Below are 18798 nucleotides of genomic sequence, written 5' to 3'. Positions count from 1 at the left end.
TTCTCTTTCTGTCTCTCCTTCTCTCTGTGTGCAACTCTGACTTTCAAATAAATAAAATAAATCTTTAAAAAAATACCAATTCTTCTCAAGATATTACTCATATACTTACTGGGCCATAAATGCCTGGGTTTCATTTATTTTATACCCTCAGGGCCTACCCCATATCAGATACCCAATAAAATTTATTTGAATGAATGAGCCTATCAAAACCCTAAATGAATTTTCCGAGAAAATTAGGAAAAAGGTGACACCAACATTTGTCTTATACAAAATTAAGAGAGAAAAACTGAAAAGGAAAAATTGAGAGAACAGCTCTACCAGATTTAAAATACATTACAGATTAATATGAAAAACAGTGGCACACTGATGCCCACATATACACACATCCCAAGGTATAAATCAATGGAATATTAGAGAAAGGCCAACCCAAGGTTAAAATATATATAAGAATTACATGTTTGAGGCCAGTGTTGTGGTACATCCAAGTTAAGCTACTACTTGCTATGCTAGCATCCCGTATTGGAGTCCCAACTACTCCACTTCTAATCCAGCTTCCTGATGATGTGCCCAGGAAGGCAGCGGAAGACGGCCCAAGTACTTGGGTCCCTGCCATGCACGTGGGAGACCCAGATGGCATTCCTGGCTCCTCGCTTTGGCCTGGATCACCCTGTGCTGTGGCAGGCAATTGGGGAGTGAACCAGTGAATGGCTGATCTCTGTCTCTGTCTTCCAATTAAAATGAGAACAAATGAAACTTCAAAAGAAAAGAAAATCATTATAAAGCCATGGAAAAGTGAGTATTATTGTGTTACCTATTTCAGACATAAAATCCAGCCATAACCTGAACCTTTTCAGCTCTTCACTTTCTCTTTCCTTCTTGCCAAACATCATGGTATTAGGTATTTTTCCCCAATCGTTCCCCAGTGGTACCGCCTGATTTCTGGCTGTCCTCACCTCTCTCAGCCTATTTCAGCAATTTCCTAGTAGTCTTCTTTCCCCTCCTCCCTCTGCCTGTTATCAGAGTTCTCTTCCTAAGTATCAAATCATCTTTCTCAATTGTCTGCGTCATTTAGTCCTGCCATCTTGGGGTTGTTTGGGGGAGAATTAACCCTGGTAGGTCCAAAACTGCAGAAATCCTGAGAGTACTAAAATAGCAGATGTCCAAGTACAGCTGGAAGGAAAGAAAATAAAAAGTTACACTGTATGCAGTCATGATAGATTTTAACTTGCAAGAAGACTGCCAAGTTGGGGGAAAGGTGACCATCAGTTTACACTAGGCAAAGAACATTATGCTGGTCTGAAAGCTTTTTAAAGCTCCCAGGAACCAACTTATACTTTCTTTTGGATGGAAATGCATCCAGGGGCTATAAACTGAAATGGCAGTCACTCTGGCCTTAAACAATAAGTAGATCTAACAAAGAGCCATTCACTACCAACTGATTTAAAAATAAAAGAGCTGGACAAAGTTGTTCCCCTCCTAAGAAGCACACAACAGGGGTTTAACTGTCAAACTGAAGGATACAATTTTCAGAGTATGAGGTTTCCCTAAAACGGTTTCTGCCCTCTTGGATTCTCAACCATCTGTTGTCTCTAGCTGCCTGCTCTTAAGCTCGGTCAAGGGTCTGAGTCGTGGGGCAGTGGCTCAGAGCACCAGTTCAAGTCCTGGCTTTTCCACTTCGAGGTCCCTGCTAACAGGCCTGGGAAAGAAGCCCCTGCGACCCACGTAGGGGACCAGGATGGAGTTCCTGTTCCTGGCTTCTCACTGACACAGCCTAAACACTGCGGGCATTTGGAGAGTGGACCAGGGGATAGAAGATTTCTCTCTCTTAATGTCTCTCTTTCTCTCTCTCTTTCAAACAATAAGTCTTAAAAAAAAAAAAAAAAGTCCCTCCAGTGTTACATGTCCACAGAAATCCTCGCTGACCCTCCAAGCACGTCTCAGAGCCACTCGTGCCTGTGCCCCTGCTCCCTCAGGCCTAGCACACACACACCTGATGCAGTAAATACTGTGCTGTACCTCCCCACGGTGCAGCAGGGCATGGTTTCAAGTGGCCGCTCCAGCCCAGGCATCTGCACCTATCCAATGACCACATGAAATCCAAGCTGGCTGATTTAAAATGTTCACCCTGACAGGTGACAGGTAGCCAGTAGGTGCTTGGAAAGAAGTTCTGTGAGTTTTTAAACATTCATTTATTTATACTCCTCTGATCACCTGTTTATTTAGTCTCCAATTTATAATATAGAGTCCTTAAGCAGCATGAACTTGGCTGAACCACGTGGAAGAACACTGAGAAACTATAGAAGAAATGCTCATGAAACATTCAAGGAGAGATCGCGTCGAGGACTAGCAGAACAGCATCTCTGCTAAGGAAGACACCTGGGAAAGCAGAGGAAGGCAGAAACATCTTAGCACGGCACAAGCAAGCAGCCAGTGCGACTAATCACTAAGCTGTAATTAATGGGACAGAGTGTGGCACGGGAACCCAGGTCTTACAGAGCGGACACAGTGGTACAGCAATGCCGTCTTGACCGTGACTGTGCAAACGTGGGACAGTCATAATCAAACCTCCTTTAACTCAAACCTGTTTTAAAAGTGCTCCTATTTTTAAGGAGAGGATATCATTAACTTCTCCAAGAAAAGTAACTTTGAAGTTTCCCATTTGTAGATGACACAGAAAACTGCCTACTGGCTAGAAAATAAGGCAGTTTTAAAATAAAGTGCCCATCAGTGAGTGTATTATTATGAGATATGTTATACACAAAAACACCCAGTATGTAAGAAATAACAAATAAAGATAAAACAAATGTACCCCTCCAAAGCTTAAGAAATACTTTATTTCTACCACCACTGACAACTTTTCATACCTTGGGCAGACAGCCCAAGGCCAGATAAAGATTACAGATATGTTTTATTTGGCCTACATACTGGATTTTTTTTTCAGTTGCCAACATTTAAATATCAAAAAACTTCATATGGAAGCCAGCAGTCTAGAGCATCCTTAAAAATGGGAAGGTGTGGGGGCCAGTGCTGTGGCGCAGCAGGTTAACGGCCCTGGCCTGAAGCACCAGCATACATGTGAGCGCCAGTTCAAGTCCTGGCTGCTCCACTTCCAATCCTGCTCTCTGCTATGGCCCAAGTCCTTGGGCCCCTGCACCTGCATGGGAGACCTGGAAGAAGCTCCTGGCTGCTGGCTTCGGATTGTTGTGGCCAACTGGGGAGTGAACCAGCGGATGGAAGCTCGCTCTCTCTCTCTCTCCCTCTCTCTCTGCCTCTCCTTCTCTCTCTGTGTAACTATTCCAAAAAAAAATAAATAAATCTTAAAAAAACTCATTTTAAAAAAAATGGGAAGGTGTGGCTCCACTGCACCCACATGCACCATGGCAACAAATGGCTGAACAGGAACAACACCTTTAAATGGCCATGTACTTGGCAGCACACCGCAGTCCCCACCATGCCCTGCTGTTCCACCTACCTCCCATTTCACTTACTCACTTTACCTGCCTGGCTTCTGCATCGTAAGTGTGACCTCAGCTTATACATCACAATCTGTGACCCCTGCTTGTACATCATAATTCACGACTGCCCCTTATACATCATAATTCACGACCTCCCCTGGTACATCACAATTGTGGTTTCCAACCATTTGGGTATGAGAAACATTATCTAAAGTAAAATAATTATGCAAACTCAACAGGTCTATTACTAAAAGCAGGGCAGATCCACAATCTCTACTCAGCATTTTAAATCCAAAACACTCCAAAAACAAGTTTGTTTGTAACTCACTTGGCAACAACACTTGACCTGAACTGACATGAGGCTATTTATAAGCTTTATGTTTCCATTTAGTGTGGCTAGATTCATACATTTCACTATAAAATTAACAGTATGTTTGACTGCTGGTGTGCCCCAGGCCCATTGAAGATACCATTGATGACCATCATTACTCTGCCAACACCTGAAAAATTCAGAATTCTAAGGTTCATTGGCCCCAAAGGTTTCAGATTAGGGACTGTGAATTTACTTTTTTTAAGAAATGTATTTGAAAGAGGTACAGAGAGAGAGGGAGAGACAGAGAGACACACAGATGTTCCATCCACTGGTTCACTTTCCAGAGGGCCACAACAGCCGGCACCAAGTCAAGCCAAAGCCAGGAGCCATGAACTTCATCTGGGTCTCCCACGTGGGTGGCAGGGATCCAAACACTTGGGTCATCTCTTGCTGCTTTCCCAGGCCAATAGCAGAGAGCTGGAAGGGAAGTGGAGCAGCCAGGATCTAACCGGTGCTAGCATGGGATGCTGGCGTTGCAGGCAACAGTCCCTGTGAATTTACTTTTTTTCTTTTCCTTCTTTTTTTTAATTTTTTTTGACAAGCAGAGTAGACAGTGAGAGAGAGAGACAGAGAGAAAGGTCTTCCTGTGCTGTTGGTTCACCCCACAATGGCTGCTGCAGCCGGGGCGCTGCAGCAAGCACACCGCGCTGATCCGATGGCAGGAGCCAGGTGCTTCTCCTGGTCTCCCATGGGGTGCAGGGCCCAAGGACTTGGGCCATCCTCCACTGCACTCCCGGGCCACAGCAGAGAGCTGGCCTGGAAGAGGGGCAACCGGGACAGAATCTGGCGTCCTGAATGGAACTAGAACCCGGTGTGCCAGCGCTGCAGGCGGAAGATTAGCCTAGTGAGCCGCAGCGCCGGCCCCCTGTGAATTTACTTTTAATAACTACATTTAAGTAAACAATACACACAAACAAATTGGGGTGTAACCATATTCTGAAAGGGATCTGTAACTGATTAAGTACTACAACATCTACCTGTATTTGAGAAAGAGAAGGACGCACACACAACAACCGTGATCCGACAGAACTCACGGTGCACACACTGACTCTGGGGCCCCAGGTCAAACCCTCCAGGTTTAACTAAAAACCTCGGACGCAGGGCAAGTTCACAACACAAGGGCACTCTGAGAGGTTCACAGACAAGGAGAATTAAAAGATAATGTGCATTTCCCACAAAGTTTGTGATTCACAAAGGATGATGCCAACATGATCACATCCTTTCACATCTGGTTTTTTTCCCAACTCATCTAGAAATACTCTTGATATTCTAGGATTTCACAACATACATGTAACAACAAGGCCATGGCAGATCAGACTAAAAAGACATTGCAAAGATGCAGGGCCGCTTTCCACCCCAACTCAATGCAGACGCTGGATGGAACGCCTGGTCCAGAAGCAGAGCACACCTACCTGTCCATTCTGAGAAATACTGCTTGGGGCTGGTGCTGTGGCACAGCAGGTTAACACCCCGGCCTGAAGCGCCGGCATCCCATATGGGTACCGGTTCGAGTCCCGGCTGCTCTACTTCCAATCCAGCTTTGTACTATGGCCACATCTGGCCACATCTGGCCTCAAAGCATTTTGTTTAGTTCCGTGTACAAGGGGTCTTCACACTGTAGGAAAACTATGGCTGGATTTCTACACAGCTTTGTAACAAAATGAGCTTAACTTTTAATTCCATTTTGGCACAAGGTCTTGAAGAACCCCTGTAGCATCATGGGGGTTGCTGAATTTGAAACGAATGCCCGCCTATCGTTCACTGAAGTCCAGATTTCAAGGTTTTCTTGAAAACACCAAAGATCAGGGCACACAGGGTCCACATTCCTACCTGGCTCACAGCAGACATTGATTTTACTAGCCTGGCCCTCCAGGCATTTGGGTTTATAACCTTGGCTTATCTAAAGACAACCATCTGGAAAAGCATTCCGAGTTCCAGGGGAAACTGGTCACTGCGGAATCAATACCCAGGGAGATGCTCCCTCCCGGAGCCTGGGTACTGTGCCCTCTTAGTTCCACCCCTCAGATTCCTCTGTTCCTTGACACCTCCCATAACACCAAGCTCCTGGTCCTGGTGTACACCTTCCCCATTTAAGACGTGGCCTGCCCGAGAGCACCATCCGTGTCCACCGGATCGCCTTCATTAAAGGTTTTCAAGAAACAAAACATCTCTTGTTCATTCCAGCAGGACTGCAGAACACACTGTATGATGTCCATGCTTGCCTGACCCACACACATTCTCCCCTTTGGCTGGTAACAGCACCCAGTTTACCCTGGGGAGGCAGCACTCCTCTACCCTCAGTCCATAGGGCTGGGGTGGGGCTGACACCATTCCATTTCCAGGCAAAGCCTATGACTCAAAGGCATTCAGAGCCAATCCTGGGATTCTGGCGACAGGGACCAGGAGAAAAATATTCTTTCCCTCTGTGACTTCAACTGAGGACAATGGGAGACTGTCGGGGGCAGGGGGTCTCCCTGAGGACACTGCCTAGTAAGGAGTGGAACTCTCTGGCTCCAGCAAACTATGAAGCCACACCACTCTTGGTCTCCTTTGGTCATTTATGTGCCCATTTCTATCTTTGGTCAAGGCACCTGAATTGGATTTCCTTCCACCCAAAGAGACACAGTCAGTACAAGAAAAACCTGAAAGTGCTTAAAGATGGAGGAAAAATCAAAGGCTCTGCTCATACTTTCTCCTCTGGAAAACTTGGGCGACCTCAGTCCACCCAGTCACAGCTAGGTTTTGCCCTCTGCATCGGCCTTGCACTTATCTCCTGGACATAATTATGTTCTGCTTCCCTATCTCCTCTACAAATCTACTGAGCTCCTTCAGGGCAGAAACCAGGCATTCACCCTTATTCTTTAATGTACAAGGGGGAACAGTCTGGGCTGACAAGCTCCTGTTGAATGCCTCAATCAACAAAGGCAGTGGACTAGAAGAACCACCCACGTCTCCTCTTTGGGACACCACATCAGGACCCCAGCTCCCAAGCTTTGCCCCGATGATCCACTAGACCATCTTCTCGCACAGTCTCACCCACCCATCGTAAACAAATTGCATCATGAGTACTCACTCGTCCAGGCATTACTAACTCTCCACACGTCCATCCCAAGGAGCCCCACTGTGGGGTTAGTCACAAGGTCTCCATGCTAGGGAGAAGACTTCATTGCAAGACACCACCAACCAAGGGGCATGCCACTCACATGTAGAGCTTCCTTCTCCACCCAGATCATGAAGGGCGGGGGGGGGGGGATCTTCTAGGCTTCTAGCCTTCATCTTTACCCAAATACATTCAGGATCCTGATTCTGATACACACCATCCATCTGCTTCCAAGAACTAGGCATTCAGGGGCTCTCTCCTGCTTGCATTTTTTTCTTTCCTAGTCTTTTGTGATGATGTTAAGTGGAAAAAAAATACAAAAATATCTAGGAAATCAGCAAGTAAGAAATGCAACAGGTTCCTCAGTGTAGACAGATGTTCTGACTTTGGGTGCATAAACACCACACCCTTAATAGCTCTGCAATAGCTGCAGCTTCCACTGGCATCTAGCAATAAAGATTTTCAAACAAAGTCAAAGATCAGATCCAGAATTACACTTCCAGCATGAATCACCCCTCTATTTAGTTCACCGTTTCCCATACTGGAGCCCACACCACCAGGGCAATCCAGTAAGAACCAGAATCCTGGAGTTAACAGTGTTCAATGAGCATCTATCATGTGGCAGGACCCATAGCTGACCCTGGGCATGAAAGGCAACACAGCAAGGACTCTCAAGGTGTTCAGTGTCACCGAGAGCACAGACAGGGGGAAACCAGGTTACAGAAAAGCAGGGGTGCAGGGGAATAGGAAACACCCGGGACGGAAGGCTTCCAGAGGCACAGAGACCTCTAAAGGAAGACTTGAAGACTGAGGTGGCCACAGGCAAGGTGTGGTGAGACAGACTTCCCAGAGTTCCAGGTCAGAAATGAAGAAAGCATGGCCTCCCCTAGAAACTGAAAGCAGGCAAGCTAGGCTGGAATTTAAAGTGTGAGAGGAGAAGCCTAAGAGGAAGCAGGAACTAGAGACCCTAAATGGCTTTATAGACCCAGAGCTCTCAGAACTTTGCCTGGAAACAGCAAACTTTCCTTGCCTGACACAACAATGTAAAAAAAAAAAAAAAAAAAAAAAAAAAAAAAAAAAAAAAAAAAAAAAAACAGCCAAAGTGACCATCTAAGCACTGAGCAGTAATTCTAGACTGCACGAATGCAGGCACCAAACTCACAAGGACTTCTATCATTCGCTTGCAGATCCTTGCTTGAAACTTCAGCCCCTATTACTACTCACGTCCACCTTCCTCCTGCCATTATTTCTTTAATTTTCCCACAGATAACAGCAAAGGAGCCTTGGCCACACGTCAGGAGCAGGGATTAACTCTCCAAATGGGAGAAAGGCCCACCAAAGACACCATGGCAGGGCAAGGAAAGAAAAAGGACAAAACTAAGCAAAACGTTGAAGGAAACGAAACAGTGTAAAAAGCAAATTTAGAAAACTCAAGAGGAAGTAAAAGTATTTTCACAGACACACAGAAAAAGAAGTGTCCCACGTGCTGCAGCCAAACCAAACTCCCCTTTACTGTTTAAAAGAAAAAAAAAAAAGGAGAAGCTGCAGCAAGAGCTGTGAAAAATTCACACTTTCATATCTCTTCGCAGAATAAACAGTAAATTGGGTTACAGCACAGCCCAGCTGCCCTGGAAGTCCTTGAAACGCTTGGCCCAGCCGATAGCGCTCATGATAACCACCTCCGAGAAGTTCTCCAAACCACAAATCATTCCTGCTCCGACATCCTGTTCACCCACGCACTCCAGCTCACTTTTGTCACTTAATAATCAATAACGATTCTGCTTAAGCGTGACAGCAGCACCAAAGAGCCACGGATGAGCAAGCATCCGTCTCCAACTCCAAGGGGGAAGACTGTGTCACGGGCACAAGGTGTCTCCAAAAATCCTTTTCCTCCCAACCCCGGATTTCTAAATGTCAAGAACTTGCAGCCGCTCTCAAAGTTCCTATCTAAGCCCAGGGTTGGAGACAGCAGCACCTCCGAATGTCCCGAGCAAATCCGAGCGGCTTTCATCAGCCTTTAGCTACCCTCCGGCCACCGTGCACTTGCAGGAGAAGGGGCTGGGGAGGGGCTGGCAAGGCAAGTCCCCTCTGCACAGCGCTGGGCACAGAAAGGGACGGGGGAGGTTCAGCACGAGGCGGCGAGCCAGGGCAGACTCGACCCCCGAAGAGGGAAGCTAAGGATCGGGTCTACTAGTCCCGCAAGGGCAACGCTGCTCCGGGCCGGGACAATGAGCAGCCCGCAGCCCCGAGGGGTGGCCCTGGAGGAGGCAGCGGGCCGACCGGCTCGTCTCGGGGGAGCCGCCCGGAGCTCGCTCGGCGCCCAGGCCCCGGCGCGGCACAGCCCCCCGACTCCGAGCTCCGCGGGGCCCCGGGCGGGGCTCTTGAGGCCGCTCGGGAAGCCGCTGGGCCCGAGGAGGGGCCGCCCGCCCCCAACCCCGAGGCGACCCCGGCCCGCCCCGGCCCGCCCCGGCCCGGCGCACTCGCCTGCCCACGGTCTGGTTGGCCAGCTGCTTCATGCGGTTGAACTGCTTCTTCATGGCGGCGGCGGCAGCCCGCGGGGCTCGGGCCGGGCGAAGCAGGGGACGGCCTGGCGGCTCCTACATCGCTTCCCGGCCCAGGCGGCGGCGGCGGCGGCGGCGGCTTCCCCGGCCCGGCCCCGCCTTCGCCGCGTCACTTCCAGCGGCGCCGCCCGCCCGTGAGGAGGCCGAGCCGAGCCAGGCCGAACCAGGGAGGAGAGCGAGCGAGGGCCCGGGCGCCGGCCCTGGGAGCCTCGGCCGCCCCGCCGGGGCCCCTCACCGCGCCACCACCGCTCTAGTCGCTTTCGGTCCCTGAACCCGCGCCTCGTGTGGCGCCCCAACTCGGTGCCCTTGTGGTTAGCTGATCGATAGATCGATACGGTCCGGTGGGGTTCGATCATTTCAAACCCACCACCCTGAGGAGACCGCGAACAACGGTCACAAGGACAACACACGAGTAAATCACTAACAGCGGCCCTAACTCCAAGATGCGGGCTAGTCCCGGGACGGAAACAGCCGATGGCCTCCCGTGCGCCAGGCTTGTGCGCGGGTGTAGACCTCTTTCAGTACGCTCTGAAGGTACCGCTCAGATGGCTGTGTTTCACCGTGGGAAAACCTTCCTTCCATTCAACAAATGATTGTGGGGTGAAAATAACAAGGTTGCGGAACACCAATGTTGCGACTCAGTGCAATAATGAAAAGGGGAACGGTGACATGTGTTACTCCTTAAAAAAAAAAAAATGTATTTATTTGAAAGGCAGAGCAGAGAGCGAGCGAGCGAGTAAGGCTCGCATCTGCTAAGGGTTCGCTCCCCAAAAGCCTGCAACAGCCAGAACAGGGCCAGGCAGGCGGAAGCCAGGAGGCAGGCACTCGGTCCCTTCTCCCACGTGGGCGGCAGGGGTCTGGCGGCCTCCCTACTGCGCATGGGCAGGAAATTGGGCTCTGGAGGGGGTCCTAGACTCCACCCAGAGGCTTGGATGTGGAATGTGGGTATTCCGAGCCGGGGAAGGGGGCGACAGACCGGCCAGCCCCTGTATTTTTATACCGGGGCTCGCACACGCTCTGGGAAAGATCTTTTATTTGGGGGCTTTTCGCGGTGTGGTGCCGGCAGCGCCTGGCGCTGGGGAGCAGGGGCCAAGGGCCGACGGCGCCAGCAGGCTTTGGGGGGACGGGGCGGAGGCCGGTGGGCGCGGCCTGGGCTCTCCGGGCAAGGCCCTGTGATGGAGAATAAGGCCCATTGTGGTTCTGCCCTATATAAGCCCCCAGCGCGCGCTGGGGCGGCGACACTTGGCGGGACTGTCCGACTGCCCTGGACGCTTTCCCGAAGCGACCCAGGTCAGTTCTGTGACCCGCAGCAATGTCCTCGTGGCTTGGTGGCCTTGGCTCCGGCTTAGGCCTCTCCCTGAGGCACGTGAAAGACAACGTGGCTTCCCTCGGGAGCCAATTATCGGACGTTACAAAGGGGGTGCTGAGGAAGGGTGTGGAATCCTTGCAGGATGAGAGGCTAAGAAGTCTCTGCAGAGAGCTGGAAGAAACGTACCAGGCAGCAGAGCTGAGGAACCACCTGCAGGCCACCCAGTACCAACGCACCTTACAAGAGAAAGAGGCTGAAATCCAGCTTCTCCAGGCAAGGCAGCTGGCGCTAGAGAGCCAACTGGAGAAACAACAGGTCCAGCAACTGAAATCCACCAGGGACATGCAAGAGCTGGAAGACAGAGTGCAAGATCTGAACATCAAGGTATCTGCTGCCAAAAATACAGAGAATGTCTTGAGACAAGAACTAGACCTAATTAATGAGAAAGCAAGACAGAGGGAACGTGCACCTAGTGAGCTGCTCAAGGCTCTCGCCAGTCTGCTGTCTGAGGTCTCTCAGCTGACGGTCATCAACGGTTTTCTGGAGGAGGAGATAAAACATCATCAAGAGGTGACAGAGGTGGAGACGCAGGGCACGGACTCTGCGGCAGCTGCGTCCATTGACACCAAAGGCGCTCTTCATCCTCGGCAACACCTCCTAGTGTACACCTGGGAGAGAGAGCAAGTACTCTCCGTTGGCAAGGACTGGGCTAGAGAATACAGCTGGCTGAGAAAGGAGTATCTCCTAGGCTCTCTAGAGAGTCTCCAAGAACACAGCCTCTCACAACATCGAGAGAAGTACACGGAAGACCGGGCAGGGCGAGCCAGAAGGCCAGCCCAAAGTATCCAACACGAGTCCCTGGAGCTTCGAAAGGCATTGAGACAGCTTTCCACACCATCTGTGACAGACAGAGAGGACGACGACACTCACTTGGCCCAACCTGAAATGCGCAAACACCAAGAGATGGCTTCTCAGATAGAACACCTGAAGAAGAAGCTAGACTTTTTACAAAGACTAGTGACAGGCAAGGGCCTTTTCATTAAAGCCAAAAATGACCAACTGCGCTCTCTGAAGAACCGCCTTGCAAACAAAGTGAGAAAAAACAAGACTCTGAGGCAAGCGGTGAGGAGCCTAGAAGAAAGCAAGTCAGCGCTAGAAATGGAGGTCTACAAACTGCGCCAAGAGAAGGAGCTCGCAGTGGACACAGCCAGGACCAAGGAGAAGGCTTTACAGGACTCGAACCTGAACCTTCGGATGCAGCTCCAGGAGCGGGACTTTCACTGCTACGCAGTGAAGGAGAAGCTGAAGCAGAAAGAGCGAACAGCACAGCAGCTCTTCCGTGTGCTCCAGTCCATCCCGGAGAAGCTGCTGGCATTCGAGCGCAAGCAAGATGCGGTGCTGTTGGCGCTGCAGCAGACGCACGCGGAAGAGCGAGCCCTGCAGCGCAAGAGTCAACATCTACAGGACAAGTTACTCCAGGAGCTGCGGGGAGTGCTCGGCCATCTTCTCCCATCTGCAGGTGCTGAGGTCCCTGAGACAGCCGATGAGGAAGGTGGACGGGCTGGCATGGGATCCCCGGGAGCCCCGAGAAGACCCACGGGGGCCTGGCTGCCGCAGCCAGCCCTGGTCACCATCCCCACCACCAGCACCACGGGCAAGGGCCTCCCAGGGCTGGCACCTGCAGGCGACAAGAAGATCATCGCCAGGAAGGTTTTGGGCACCGTAAAATGGTTCAACGTCAAAAAGGGATATGGCTTCATCCACAGGCACGACAGCAAGGAAGACGTGTTCGTCCACCACACGGCCATCACCAAGAACAACCCGAGGAAGTACCTCCGCAGTGTGGGAGACGGCGAGACGGTGGAGCTGGACGTGGTGGAGGGCGTGAAGGGTGCCGAGGCGGCAAACGTGACGGGCCCCGGGGGAGCTCCCGTGCAAGGCAGTCAGTACGCGCCGGAGCGCGGCCATTACGGACGCTACCCGCGGCGGAGGCGCGCTGGGCGCCATGACCGCGACAGCGACAGCGACAGCGACAGCGAGGGGTCGCAGAGCGCTGCCGAGAGCCAGGCCCGAGCACGCTGGCCCCGAGGGCTGCTGTGCCCTCGCTGCCTGAGGGGAGCCCCCGGGCACGGACGAGCGCAGCGCCCCCAGCCTCCCGTGCAGCCCGAGGGGGCGCGCACGGCCCGGCCTCGCCCCAGCCGGCCCGAGGAGGACGCCCCAGGTCTGCAGCCGCCTGACCGCCACAGCGGTGACGCACGCGGGCCCCCCGACGCCTCCAAACCCCGCGACGGCCAGGAGACCCGAGCCGCCAGTCCAGCCGCCGAGAAGCCGGGCGCCGCCCAGGCTGAGTGACCGCGGGCGCCACGCCGCCGCCGCCGCCGTCGTCCGCCATCGCCATCCAACAACGAACGGACGTGGAACTCCGGCGCATGGAGCGAGCGGGATAGTACAGCCCGAACTCTCACTATGTTTTTTCCTTTTTGTTTTTCTCTTTCTCTTTTTTCTTTATCTCTTTCTTTTTCTTTTCTTTTTGTCAGTTGACCAGATTACTAGAACTATTTCCATTCTCTATGCGGCACGCGGTGTTTATTATTTTTAGCTAAAGATGTTTTTTTTTTTTTTTTCAAATTCTCGTTTTTCTCAAGTATACCTTTTAAGGTTTGAAAATTATTTCACATCTGTTCAAGTTGAGATTTTTAATAACTGTCTTTAATCTGTAAGAAAAGTTTACAACTTGACTTTTTTCCCAAAAAAAGTCAACAAACTGAAGCACCTGTTCATAAAGGTCTTAACAGGAAAAAAAAAAAAAAGTGATACTGGCTCCACTAGCCAAGTTCTCATATTGGAGGAAAAGCTAGTTTCACCTGCTGAAGACTTGGAACGTTCCCGCAGGAAGTTGCCTCACATAGTGAGTCCAGAAAAAGTCAACGATTATCTCCAAACGAGGGCTGAAAGGCATGACAGCTCTCTGTCGCAAAAGAACAAGAGAACCAGTGTGTTGTACGGCTGAATGAGAAGGAAGGTTTAACACTTCCTCAGAACTGTCTGCAGAAGAAGATTTGCACGCAGCAAACCAGAGAACCCACACAGCGAGATCCAACAGGAAGTTCCACTAGCTTTCGAGAGATGGGGGAAATATTAAACCGAACACCAGAATGTGTGACAAATTTTCAATAAAGTTTTAAAACTCTGCAAAAGTGTTTGGAGGAATTTCTGTAGAACCTCCCAGATGGTCCACTCACAGGACACACAGCAAATTTCAGCCTGAGGGTGAGGGTAGGCGAGGGAGAGGGGATGGAAGAAGTTAGGATTGCTGGGGCTAGCACTTGTGGTTCAGCGGGTTAAGCTGCCTGCAATGCCAGCATCCCGTGTGGGTGCTGGTTCTAGCCCCAGCTACTCTTCCAAACCAGCTCCCTGCTGATTCATCTGGGAAAGCAGCAGAAGGTGGTCCAAGTGCTTAGGCACTCACCATCCACGTGGGAGACCCAGGTAAAGTTCCTGGCTCCTGGCTTTGGCCTGGCCCAGCCTTGGCTGTTGCTGCCATTTGAGGAGTGAACCAGCAGATGGAAGATCTGTCTTTCCTTCCATTTCTCTCTCTGCGACTCAGCCTTTCAAATAAATATCTTTTGTAATAGCGATTTATGTGCAACCTGCAGAGCAAGGAATGAGACAGCTCTGACTCAATCCCCAGGCTCCCCAAGGAAAGGACTTAAATCTTAGTGTTTAAAGTGTGGGCTGCAGTCCATGAGCAGCTCATGTGTGGACCCCTGGTTGGTGCACAGTGCCCGTGGCCTGCCTTTGATTGGTCAGTGGGTTTCTTTTGGAATGGCAAGAGTGGGCTCCGGTCTGTCTGGGTCTGAGGGTGGATTGGTATTACTTTGAACAATGAGATGTTAGCTGTAGAGCAATGTGAGTCCTTGTGACTCAAAAGACTTTGGCTCTGCCTTTACCCTTGTGTCCCTCCCTTAATTTAATGAGTTACTCTTTACAACGGAACTGCAAGGCAAGGGAGATACTGGGGCCTGATAAAGAGTGCATCAAAGACAATGAACAGGGACTTCACTGCCTACAGATTCCTCTCCTCCAGTCTAATTTCCCCAAGTGGCTGCAAGTGAACCAGGAACCTCCTGATGATCTAGAAGTGGCGGGGCACAGTGAAGTGGCCCACCCAAGAGTTAACTACTCTGCCTCCTGCAGTAAGTCACTCCGCTATTGTTCTTAACCAAGCTGGCCAGCCTTCTGCGACAATGCCCAAATTCTTTGAAAAGTACGCCATGGGGTGTTTAATTTTTTTCTTAAGATTTATGTATTTATTTGAAAGAGTTACAGAGAGGCAGAAGAGGCAATGAGAGAGAAAGAGAGATCTTCTATCCAGATGGCTGAATTGGCTGCAGCTGCGCTGATCTGAAGCCAGGAGCCAGGAGCTTCCTTTGAGTCACCCACTCGGGTGCAAGTGGCCCAAGGACTTGGGCCATCTTCTTCTTCCCCAGGCCATAGCTTAGCAGAGAGCAGGATCGGAAGTGGAGCAGCCAGGACGCAAACCGGTGCCCAAATTGGGTGCCAGCACTGCAGGCGGCGGTGTTACCTGCTAAGCCATAGCCCTGGCCCCAGGGTGTTTAATTTTCCCAAGATTTCTGAGTCTATGCTGTTAGTCCTAATAATTGCCTCGTGTATACAGTGAGGTTAAAGTGCCTTCTCAGGTCTGGGAACACCAGTGTGGGTGCTGCATATAGGTTTTCACATACGGTTCGAGAACACCAAGCATCACATCTAGTTGGCATCTCTCTTGAAATGATGGCCCTCTCAGCTCTCTGCTGTGGCCAGGGAGTGCAGGGGAGGATGGCCCAGGTGCTTGGGCCCTGCACCCCATGGGAGACCAGGAAAATCACCTGGCTCCTGGCTCCTGCCATCGGATCAGCGCGGTGCGCCGGCCACAGCGCGCCGGCCGCGGCGGCCACTGGAGGGTGAACCAACGGCGAAGGAAGACCTTTCTCTCTCTCTCTCTCTCTCACTGTCCACTCTGCCTGTCAAAAAAAAAAAAAAAAAAAAAGAAATGATGGCCCTCTAACTCTGGCAGTCTTTTTGTGATAGTTACTATCAGGCAGTCATGCATAAGAGCCCTTCATAACCTCTCAGCTTTACGTATTCCACTTTCGGGTTTACACCAGTGACTCCAAGTTAACTTCATTTTTTTTTAAGATTTATTATAGGGGGCTGGGACTGTGGCATAGCAGATAAGGCCACCATCTGCAGTGCCAGCATCCCATATGGGGGCCATTTCAAGTCCCAGCTGCTCCGCTTCCCTTCCAGCTCTCTGCTATGGCCTGGGAAAGCAGTGGAGGATGGCCAAGTCCTTGGGCCCCTGCACCCACGTGGGAGACCCGGAAGAAGCTCCTGGCTCCTGGCTTCAGATCAGCACAGCTCTGGCCATTGTGGCCAGTTGGGGAGTGAACCAGCAGATGGAAGACCTCTCTCTCTCTCTCTCTCTCTGGCTCTCTCTGGCTCTCCTTCTCTCTGGCTTTCCTTCTCTCTGTGTGTAACTCTTTCAAATAAATAAATATTTATTTTAAAGGCTTGTTAGAGATTTTTCAATCCACTGGTTTGCTCCCCAAATGATCATGAGAGCCCAGGGCTGTTCCAAGCTGAAGCCAGGAGCTTTATCCAGGTCTCCTATGTGTATGCAGGGGTCCAAGCACTTGGGCCATGTCCTGTAACTTTCCAAGGCCCATTAGCAGGGAGCTGGCTCAGAAGTGGAGCAGCTGAGACGAACTGGCAACCTTATGGGATGCTGGCATTGCAGACAGTGGCTTAACCTTCTACGCCGCAACGACAGCCCCATCTTTCACTTTTATATTCTCCCATGTCATCATTTTTCTAAAACATCGCTGCTTAATCATCCCGTAGCTCGGTTTTGTTTGGCCTTCATTCTGGTTGGATCTACCCAGATTGCTAGTCTGATCTGGTCCTGTATTCTGGAGGGATGGGAAGTGACTGACAACCAAGAGTCTTGTCAACAAACCTTTCAGCAGCATTTGAGCAACCAAGGGGTTTTAAGAGGATGTGTTCTTAAACTAACTTTACTTGGAATCCATTATAAATTTTTTTTTTCATTCTGTTGTTGACATGGGTATATTCTAATCTTTTTCAAGTTCCTGGTTCACACAAAGATAACCTTTTTTTAAAAAAATTGTATTTATTTATTTGAAAGGTAGAGTTACAGAGAGGCAGAAGTAGAGAGAGAGAGAGAGAGAGAGGTCTTCCATCTGATGGTTCACTCTCCAGATGGCCACAACGGCCAGAACTGTGCCGATCCCAAGCCAGGAGCCAGGAGCTTCTTCCAGGTCTCCTATGTGGCTGCAGGGTCCCAAGCACTTGGGCCATCTTCTACTGCTTTCCCAGGCCATGGCAGAGAGCTGGATGGGAAGTGGAGTGGCCGGGACTTGAACCGACACCCATATTGATGCCGGCACTGCAGGTGGCAGCTTTACCTGCTATACTACATCACCAGCCCCAAATAGAAGCTTTCTAAGTGCAGACATCTGTAAGGTACACAAATAGAAACAGGATTTATTTAACAGTAAGAGAGAAAACATAGATTCACATGCAAGTCTGGGTTGCCCCACACTGAGAAATACCCATTATGAGTGGGCCAGAGAGCTACCCACAGGGAGAGGTGTAGAAAGCCTGAATATCACCTTCAGCCATGGTCCATGGTGACAGAGAGTGCTCACCTCTGATGCTTGCTCTTATGAGGTAGGAGGTGTGTCTCTGTATGCAGGAAGCTACCTGGGGACTTTATGATACTTCCATAAATTCACATGGGGCTTAATATCCAGATTTTCATGGTGTCTCCCCTTCTAGGGCCTGAATGAAACAGGTGCATCCTGGGAAAGAGAACACCTTGATTGATGGGTAAAGGGACAGCATTCCAGAGACTTCCAGCTCCCTCGGACCTAAACTAGCTACCTAGTAAAACCACGTCGGTTCTGTGGGTGAGAGTCACCGTCTCAATGCTGGCCCAGCATTGTCTTGCTGGGAGTTGTACGTCTATAGAATTCTGACAGGCAGCAGGCATAAAATCTAGAAAGGAAAACCCAAAACAAATCCAACAAGAACATAAAAAATCAAGTGTGCCTCTTAAAGGCAATAAAAAGAATTACAGCCTAATAGCGGGTACATTATACTTGACTGTTTGCATTAGTACAAGAAAAGTTGATTTACTATGTAGTGATCTCAGAGAACTTTCAGGAAAACTATGTCAGACTTCAATTTTTTCTTAAAAAGTATAGTACCTCATCTTTTGAAGTTTGACGATCTGCTAACAAGTTACAGTTTGTTTACTCACTGTAAGGCTTGGAGTCCTTGAAGTCTGGCATTCTGTGTATATATATATATATATACACATAAATATTATAAATTTGAAAGTCAGCTACAGACTGAGAGGGAGAGAGAGAGAGATCTCTTCTATCCACTGATTCACTCCCCAAATGGCTGCTGGGGCCAGGCCAACTTGAAACCAGGAGCCTGAAACTCTATCTGGGTCACCCATGTGGGTGGCAGGGGGCCAAGTGCTCGGGTCATCTGCTGCTTTCCCCAGGTGCATCAGCAGGGAGCTAGATTGGAAGTGAAGCAGCCAGGACTCTGTGGGGAGCAACTCGGACTAGACTAAGTTACTGGAATTAAGACTTATTCTATGCATCTGCTCTCCCACAATATGGCGCTGAGAAGGGAGTAACAACTTCTACGCAGCTGCCTCTCGCCAATTTGATTGACTGAGCTGCAGGAGCTGATCTTGCTCCTGATTGGAGGAGAGCAGCGTACTCGGCGTGTGGGTAGCAGAGTTGGGATTGGTGGAAGAGGACTATAAAGGAGGAGAGAGACACCATGCACCAGGAACATCTAAGGGGAACATCTATCTGAAGGAACACCTGTGCAGCCCCCGAGAGAGCCGGCCGGCGGTGTGCCGTTCCCCCGCGGAAGTGGGGAAAGTGGCAGGGGGA

General features: G+C 50.3%; 1 protein-coding gene across 2 annotated transcripts in view; it reads right to left on the bottom strand.

Moving 5' to 3' along the window:
* The window catches only part of LOC103348590 (rho GTPase-activating protein 44-like), a 63768-nt gene extending 54153 nt beyond the window's left edge, over positions 1–9615 (bottom strand). For both annotated transcript variants that reach the window (XM_070064575.1, XM_070064574.1), the window contains exon 1: positions 9413–9615. In XM_070064575.1, coding sequence (XP_069920676.1) covers positions 9413–9465 — 53 coding nt within the window. In that variant the 5' untranslated portion in view covers positions 9466–9615. The remainder of the gene's footprint in view (positions 1–9412) is intronic.
* Positions 9616–18798: the final 9183 nt, after the last annotated feature.

The sequence above is a fragment of the Oryctolagus cuniculus genome, chromosome 19 (assembly GCF_964237555.1).
Source record: "Oryctolagus cuniculus chromosome 19, mOryCun1.1, whole genome shotgun sequence".
NCBI lineage: Eukaryota > Metazoa > Chordata > Mammalia > Lagomorpha > Leporidae > Oryctolagus > Oryctolagus cuniculus.
Note: the sequence above shows the minus strand (reverse complement) of the source record. Positions and strands in the feature narration are given on the sequence as shown.